General features: G+C 38.9%; 1 protein-coding gene across 1 annotated transcript; it reads left to right on the top strand.

Moving 5' to 3' along the window:
- Positions 1 to 5,565: 5,565 nt before the first annotated feature.
- On the top strand, positions 5,566 to 7,224 carry LOC113471704 (the record flags this gene model as incomplete). Its single annotated transcript, XM_026831062.1, is given in 1 exon segment — positions 5,566 to 7,224. A coding segment is annotated over 1 exon segment (1,325 nt), but the record flags the coding sequence as incomplete, so codon positions are not given.
- Between the last annotated feature and the right edge of the window lie 1,882 nt (positions 7,225 to 9,106).

Here is a 9,106-nt window from a genome sequence, read left to right on the forward strand (position 1 = left end):
GAAATGTCCGGGAAAGGAAAAAGAAAAAGAGTAAAAAGAAAGAAAAATTTAGAAAAACATCAAAATAAACATCAAGAGAAGATGAGGACGAAATAAATGATGGTAGAACTGAGAGAGAGAGAAAGGGGGGAGAGAGAGAAAGGGGGGAGAGAAAGAGAGATGGGAGAGAGAGAAAGAAAGAGCGAGAGAGAAGAGATAGAGAGAGAGGAAATGAGAAGATTGGAGAAAATAGGAGAATGAGAGAGACAGGGGGGAAAAATATCTGGTGTGAACATCACACGACTTTCTATTAGCTATAGACTTATCTATTATACAGAAGTAAAAATAAAACATGTAGGTACATTGTACATTTTTTATATCTGCGAAAAATCTGGTGTGAACCTCGTACGACTTTTCTTGCCTATCCTATTGCATTTTGCTCTGATATTCACTTCAATGCTTCTTTCTGAGGGTACAATAAGCAATAAGGTATGTTTTTGAAGGGGTCTATAACTGTTTTTGCTATCTCTCCAAAAACAGCAATAACAACAACTACTACACTCAGTTTCCCTTGAGAAAGTCTATAAAGTACACCAAACTCCGAGTCGGGATAAAACCAACTTGCAAGGTATCCAGTGCTAAAGATAACATAACATAGTAGAAAGTAGGTAATAGAAAGTAAAGACGTAGAGAAAAGGAAATAGTTTTTAATTTAGAATTTCAACAGCTACCTACATCAAATTTATACGTACCTTTAGATAGCTAAGTAAGTAGGTAAATAGGTATACAATACCTACATTTATTTACCTACATAGTAAATAGATATACAATACCTACATTTATTTACCTACTTCTTTTTTTCCAGTTTTCTCATTCTCTCTTCCTCTCTTCCTCTCCTTCCTTTCTCCTTCTCTCTCTTTCCGGTATCTTTCTCTCTTCTTTTTTCTTGCTAAAAGCCTTCCAGTAATATCTGGAAACTTATTTTTCTCTCTCTCTCTCTTTCATTCTCTCTCTCGTTTTCAATTTATATAAATTTCTGCAAATTTTGCAATTACTCTTCTTCTCTTTCTCTCTTCTTCTATCGTTTTCTTAGAAAAAAATCTCTTTTCCAGAAATGATTTGGAGGGAAATAAATGAGAGAGAGAGAGAGAGAGAGAGAGAGAGAGAGAGAGAGAGAGAGAGAGAGAGAAAAAAAAGAAAGAAACGATTGTGATGTGTGTCAGAGAGAGAGAGAGAGAAAAGAAAAGATTAGAAAGTGATAGAAATAGAGATAGATTGAAATAATTGGGTGTAATGTATGAGAGAGAGAGAGAAAAGAAAGAAACAATTGTGATGTGTGTCAGAGAGAGAGAGAGAAAAGAGAAGATTAGAAAGTGATAGAAATGAAGATAGAATGTAATAAGTGGGTGTAATATATAAGAGAGAAAGAGAGAGAAACAAAGGGAGAGAGAGAGAGAGATAAAGAAACGAGTGTGATATGTGTGGAAGAAAGAGAAGAAGAAGAAGGAGAAGAAGAAAAAAAGGTAATGATAGAAAGAAAGTCTGGGAGAAGGAAAAGAGAGAAGGATAAATAGAAAAAGAGAAAGGGAGAGAAATAAATCTGATGAGTGTGAAAGAGAGAGAGAGAGAGAAGGTAATAGAAAGAAGGAGAATCTGAAGGTAAGGGAAAGGAATAGAGAGAAAAAAGAGAAAAAAACAGAAGGTAATAGAAAGAAAGAAAGACAGCGTAGAAGAAGGAGAGGAAAGAAGGTGAAATAGGACAGAGGAAGGAGAAAAGAGAGAGAGGAAGAAAAAAAGAAAGAGAGAGGAAGGAGAAAGATAATAGAAAAGAATATAAAAGAACCAAAGGAAGGAGAGAGATAGAGAAAAACAAAGGGAAGAGATGAGAAAGAAGAAAGAGGAGGAGAGAGATTTCAATTTCCTCGTGTTTTGTCATCGAGGATTTCCTCTGAAAATAAACAAGACTAAGGACAACCTTGTTTTTATCCTCATCCTCCTTCTTCTTCTCCTCATCCTTCTTCTTCTCCTCCTTCTTCTCCTCCTAATTCTTTTTCTTCTTCTCTTCCTCCTTCTCCTGTTTCCTCTTCTTCTTTGTCTCCTTCTCTTTTTTCTTCTCCTTCTCCTCCTCTTCCTTTATCTTTCCCTCCTCCTTCTTCTCCTTTTTCTTCTTCTTCGTATTCTCCTTCTTCTTCTTCGAAGAATTTGAGTTCTCTTCTTTAACAAGATTGTTAGTAGCTCAGTCCGCAACAGACAGTGCCAGAGGTTAAATTTTCTCCTAGTTTTTCAACAACATGAAGATTGCTGGGAGCTGGGAGCACACAGTTCTCAATACTTTCTATTGAGGACATGGGAACCCTATTTTGTTTGAGAACACTGTGTAGTTGTACTATAATTACTTGCTACTGATAAAAATACAATCCGTCTTCTTAAGAAAGAATGTACTAAAATGGATGTAGAATGTACTGCATTAATAGTCTGGCTGAGGGGCTATAAACAGAGAGTAGATCAGCGTCTAGCTAGGGGACTATAAACAGGGAGTAGACTAGCCCAAATTTCCCTATGCTATATCAATAGCGAAGGTTGAGTGCGAAGGGCATCCCACTCGGAAAATTTTGTTTAGCCAAAACCAGGCCTCAAGCGATCACTCTAAAGATGATTGAGAGGCCCACGACAGACGCCCGCCGACCCCATCTGCACATGGGAAAAGTCGAAGAAGAAGAAGAAGAAGAAGAAGAAGAAGAAGAAGAGGAAGAGAATGTACTTTCCTAATACATTGTGCTATTATATGTAGAACCTAGCAATTTACTTAGTTGATGAGAAAATTCTCTCTCTCTCTCAAAAAAAATATATATAAAATAAATGAAGCATTTATTAGGTATGTTTTTTTTTTTTTAATATCACGTACCTATGTACCTTATAAATAGGTAATAAACTGGGGAAATGCATTTCTTTGAACTCCATTTTTCCATAATGACACTCTTCTGCTTCTGCTTATTTATTTACATAATTATTTATTTTCATTATTATTTTTATTGGCAGGCAACGCTGGTGTAATGTGTTTGTGCGCTTCCGTTTCTGCTCATTTCTTGTATCTTGACGTCACTACTGTTTGAACTTTTGCTTTAGAACGAAAATTAAAAATTGAATTTCCCACCTTTTAAAGTTACTTTTTTTTCCACACAAGGCCTTTGTTGAGGAGTTTTGACTTCAGATTTAGCTTTTTTCACTACTTTTTACTTAGAAATCGACCTTTCATTCATGGCAATCACCCAAATGCATATCCTCTATTTCTATTTCATGGACTTTGCAAAACCATTCGAATAAAAAATAAATAAAAGGAAAAATAATCGAGTTAAAACTCTGAGCTTGCTTCGCTCGATGGAAAACTAATGGGAAAGGGCGAGAGGGGAAGGAAGAGAAACTAGAAGGGAGAAGAGGGGAGGGAAAACAGATGATAAAGAGGGGGAAAAAGCTAGAAACTAGGGACTTTTTCAATTAGTGTCATTTTACTCCTAATTTAACCTTTTCTATAGAATTCATAGCGCTCCTCTCTCTCCCCTCTCTTTCTCTCTCTCTTTCCTTCTTTCCCCTTTTCTCTCTCTCCCTCTCTATCGCTTTCTTATATATCACTTCCCTTTTCTCTCTCTTTTTCGATCTTTTTCCCTTCCTCTCTCTCCCTTGTTTTCCATCTCTCTCCATTTCTCGCTCTCTCTCTCTCTCTCTCTCTCTCTCTCTCTCTCTCTCTCTCTCTCTCTCTCTCTTGTGATCCTTGAATAAAGCGCAAGTTTTCCGGAAAGATGGAAACTTGTGCTCCAAAATTTCTTCGGACAAAAACCGCGTGTTTCGTAACGTAAAAATCGGACATAACAAGGAAAATCTTTTTTGATTTTCCTGAGCCGTTGTCAGTGTTTTTCTGGCGCACCCTGTATGTAGAACCTAGCAATATGTAGCTGAAGAATCTTCCTAATGTACTAATACTAATTGTAATGTACTCACTGTATACAAGTCTTGAACAATGTCATCATCATTAACAACAAGTTGATTATTTTCTTCTTCATCTTCTTCTTCTTCTTCTTCTTCTTCTTCTTCTTCTTCTTCTTCTTTTCTTCTCCTCCTCCCCCTCTTCTTCTTTTCCTTCTCCTACTCCACCTCTTTCTCTTCTTCTTCTTCTTCTTCTTCTTCCTCCTCCTATTTCTTCTTTACATTTTTCATTGTACCAGTTAACAGACTCTGTCTTGCTTTAACTTGTTGTTCGAGTATGCTTAAAAAAGTATGCTGTTGTGCTTGTTAAAAGAAGACGTATTTTTAAAGGTTAAGAAAAAAGAATGAAATATTACATGCATCTTAATTGAGACAAGAGAGAGAGAGAGAGAAGAGGAGTAGGAGGAGAGAGAGAAAGAAGAAAAGGACAAGAACAAGGACGAGAATGAGAAGGACAGGGGAAAAGAAGTATCAAAGAAATGACAAGACGTAGACAAAGAAAAAGAGGAAGCAGACAGAAAAAGAAAGAAAACAGAAAAAGAGAGGTAAATCGAGAGAGAGATAGAGAGAGCAAAGCAAAGTACAAAAATGGTAGTGAAAGAGTAAGGAAGAGAGAACAAGAGAGATAGAGAGAGAGAGAGAGAGAGAGAGAGAGAGAGAGGAGGAAGTGAGATAAATAAAGTCGAGGCCGAACGACCATAAGGGTTAATCCAGAATGGGTTAACCCGACACGCTCGAAACTTGTAGAATCAAACCAAAATTTCGTACTTTGGTTTAGCCTGCTCCCCATATCTTGCCTTGAGATGTGTGAAGGAGTTAGCAAATATGGAACGTGATAACTATCCCTTAGCTAGTGAGAGAGTGCAAGTGGATAGCTACATGGATGACATTTGTTCTTCTGTGTCTAGTGAAAGTGAAGCGTGCGAACTTCAGTCACAACTAGTGGCTATGTTCAAAACAGGTGGGTTCCAACTGTCTAAGTGGGCATCTAATTCTAGCACGTTATTGAGTAGAATACCAGACGAAGACAAACTTGAAAGCTGTCTCAAGTGGGACGACTCGTCCTTGAAAGTGTTGGGTCTTATGTGGCACCCTGTAACGGATTCCTTTTCGTTTGAGGTAAATATCAAAACTACAGTGTGTACCAAACGAAATGTGCTCAAACTAACAGCTAGTATTTTTGATGTCTTGGGCCTCATAGCACCTGTGACTTTATACGCCAAGTTGCTTATCAAATATTTGTGGCAAGAGAATATAGGGTGGGACTCTACACCTCCTGCTCATATACAAGACGTGTGGAATGTGTTTCAACAAGAGTTATCACTCTTGTCTAATATGTCTTTCAATAGACATATCGATGTGTATCTCGACAGTGACGTAACTCTGGTTGGGTTTGGGGACGCTAGTGAAAAAGCATATGCCTGTGCTATATAGCATGCTTTCATGTCAAATGAAAAGCCAGTGTTGTGTCCAGTGTGTCAGAAGTCAGATAGACACCCAGTGTACAGGTGTGAAAAATTCCTCAGCATGTCTGTAACAAATAGGCATGATTGTGTGGCACAGAAAAGGTTGTGTTTTTCTTGCCTTAGTGCATACCATATCATATCGCTGGTAAGGAAAACATCAGTGATTGTGTAAGTAGAGGTATGTTGCCAAGTCAATTGGTCGAGTATTCTACCTGGACAACAGGTCCAGACTGGTTGAAACACCCTGTAAGTGAGTGGCCTCTAGATCTTGATACGTCTAGTATCAGTGAAGATGTGGATAGGGAAGAAAAGAAAAGGGCTTTTGTGACCGTTCAACCTGAGCCTAATGTGTTGCTTGAATTAGCTAAGAGACATTCCTCTTGGCTCAGACTTCTACATGCCATTGTGTATGTGTTGAGATTTTGAAACTGTTACCTCCTAGAGATGGTAGGGTACGTATTACAACTTGTGACATGCAAGAAGCCGAAACCAGGTTACTCAAAGCTGTTCAACAAGAATGCTTTGCCAAGGAAATTGATAATCTGAAAGGTAATAAAGTGTGCTCTCCATCCATTCAAAAATTGAACCCTTTTCTTCACAATGGTATGGTTTTGGTGGGGGGTAGGTTGAGCAATTCTTCCCTGGGGTATGAACAGAAACACCCTGTATTGCTTCCCAGTAAGCATCATGTTACCACTCTTCTTATTGAATATTATCACAGGATAAATCTTCATACAGGGCCCCACTTGTTACTCAGTGTACTCAGACAAAAATATTGGATCTTAGGCGGTAGAAATGTGGTTCGTCAACGTGTGCGAAAATGTAATCATTGCTTCAAATTCAAACCCGAGGCGTCTAGTGCCTTGATGGGTGAGCTACCTAAAGCTCGTGTGAATGAATCCAAACCCTTTCTGCACACAGGCACCGATTATACAGGGTTCATCAATGTGACCATGGGTAAGCGACGTGGTGTTATCTCTCAGAAGGCATATATTTGCATATTTGTGTGTCTGTGTACAAAAGCTATTCATTTAGAGTTAGCTGCAGACTTATCTACGGACGCATTTATGGCCGCGTTCAAACGCTTCCTAGCGAGGCGCGGCGCGGTAAGTGTTATGTACTCCGATGGTGGAAAAAACTTTCTCGGTGCTAGAAATCAATTGGACGAGATCTACAACTTGTTGGAATCTCAAAGTTTCAATGATTCTCTCTCTGGTGAGTTACAAAGACGTAGAATAAAATGGTCGTTCCTTCCCCCTCTGAGCCCTCACATGGGAGGACTATGGGAAGGCAATATTCGAATGGTGAAACAACATCTATTGAAGGTAATTGGGACACAAGTCCTAACTTATGAAGAGCTCTATACAGTGTTGACTCAAGTTGAGTGTTTGCTTAACTCAAGGCCTTTATGTCCCTTGAGTTCTGATCCAAATGATGTGCAAGTTCTTACACCTGCACATTTTCTGCATTCTAATCCTTTGGATTATATCCCAGCTGTAGATATGGTGAACAGACCAAGCAGTGGTCTACGTAGGTATCAGTTGTTGGATCAGCTAGTCCAGACTTACTGGAAAAGATGGAGTCAGGAGTATCTTCATAATCTTCAGGTTCGTTCTAAGTGGAATACAGATCAGAATCCTGTTCACGTAGGACAGGTTGTGTTAGTGAAGGACGATCTCGCGCCGCCATTGATGTGGCATGTAAGGTTTAATCACTCGGGGTCTATCCTGGTGCTGATGTGTATTGATCGCGTTGTATGCGTCAAAACCAAAACAGGGTCTTACAAAAGACCTATTGTGTCAAAGTGTGTCCCATTTCTCAATAGTTGCAAGTGTCTCACAGGAGTGCTGTCTTTCGTGTATAGTGTACATAAAATTTCCTATTTTGCATTTTGCATTCTTTCAATTCTTCTTTTTACATTTTGCAATTTTGTTAATTGGTGAATGGTTTTGCAATATTTTGCTATTTTTCAATTGAATTTTTTGTTCATTACATTTGTTTGCAATATCAGAATTCTTGTGTTGGTTTCGGGACATGATATCCAATTTTGTTCTGTAGGTTGAGACTGAGGCTTAGCCTGGCTGGGATGTAACATGTCTGCATTGACTGCTTTATTAATTTTTCTATCTTTGAAAGTTAACCCTTTCAAGGTGGGGGGGAATTGTCGAGGCCAAACGACCATAAGGGTTAATCCAGAATGGGTTAACCCGACACGCTCGAAACTTGTAGAATCAAACCAAAATTTCGTACCGCTTGAGCCTGGTGAAACGTCAACAGGCGATACAGCTTCAGTTCTCTTGTGGTTACCAACGAGTCAATAGCGCTCTTGTGTCCTTTGCTTCGGTGAATCTTACCTATACGTCTAGTGTAGTGTCAAATTTTGTGAAGTTCGCCTAGAACCTATCATAAAGTTCTGATTTCGATTACCAAGAGTGAACAACGCTCCTGTGTCTTTTGTCTCTGTGAATTTTACCTATGCGTCTAGTATAGTGTCAATTTTTTGGTGAAGTTCGTCTAGAACCTATCATAAACCTTTTACTTTGAGAAGCCTTTTGGTGAACATTTAACCGTCAAAAGTCGTGCGGCCGAGGCATTTTCCCCTCAATTTGTTGTAAATAAAAGTACCTACTGAAAAGACAAAACTTCAAGGGTTTTGCGTTCGCGTAGCTTATAGGGACGTAACACTCTCTCCTTTTCCTCCTTGGTTACGTGTGGGTAAGATTAGGAAATTTTATTATGTTCAATAAAAGAAGATTACTGCAGGTAAGCCTTTGCATGTTCCATTATTTTGTGTCTTTTAATTGTTTCTCTTGAAAATGGGCTTGGACTATCACAATGCACGGACATCTCCTTTCTGTGATACAGTCCACTAGTGTAAAATTATCATAATCTAACGAAGGCCATAACACTACTGTTTACATAGGAATCGACCTTTCATTCATGATAATCACCCAAATGCATATCCTCTATTTCTATTTCATGGACTTTGCAAAACCATTCGAATAAAAAATAAATAAAAGGAAAAATAATCGAGTTGAAACTTTCAACTTGCATCGCTCGATGCAAAACTGATGGGAAAGGGGTAGAGGGGAAGGAAAAGAAACTAGAGGGGGGGAGAGGGGAGGGAAAACGGATGATAGAGAGGGGGAAAAAGCTAGAAACTAGGGACTTTTTCAATTAGTGTCATTTTACCCCTAATTTAACCTTTTCTATAGAATTCATAGCGCTCCTCTCTCTCCCCTCTCTTTCTCCCCCCCCTCTTTCCTTCTCTCTCTCTCCTTTCTTAACTTCGTCTCTCTCTCTCCTTTCTTAACTTCGTCTCTCTCTCTCCTTTCTTAACTTCGTCTCTCTCTCTTTTTTTTATGTCACGTTCCCCCTTTCTCTCTCTTTCCCTTCCTCTCTCTCCCTTGTTTTCCGTCTCTCCATTTCTCGCTCTCTCTCTCTCTCTCTCTCTCTCTCTCTCTCTCTCTCTCGCACGACATCTTTTGAAATCGAGATGAATGCAGAGGAAATGAGATAGACAATGTTAAATAAAGGGAGAAGAAGAGAGATGGAAGATGGAAGAGGAAGAAGAAGAAGAAGAGAGATGGAAGAGGGGGAGTCTGAGAGAAAAGGTTGAAAGAAGGAGAGAGGGGGGAAAAGAAAAAGATAGAGATAATATACTACATAGAGAAAGAAAG

This window comes from Diaphorina citri, unplaced genomic scaffold (genome assembly GCF_000475195.1).
Source record: "Diaphorina citri unplaced genomic scaffold, Diaci psyllid genome assembly version 1.1 scaffold2835, whole genome shotgun sequence".
NCBI classification, from domain to species: domain Eukaryota; kingdom Metazoa; phylum Arthropoda; class Insecta; order Hemiptera; family Psyllidae; genus Diaphorina; species Diaphorina citri.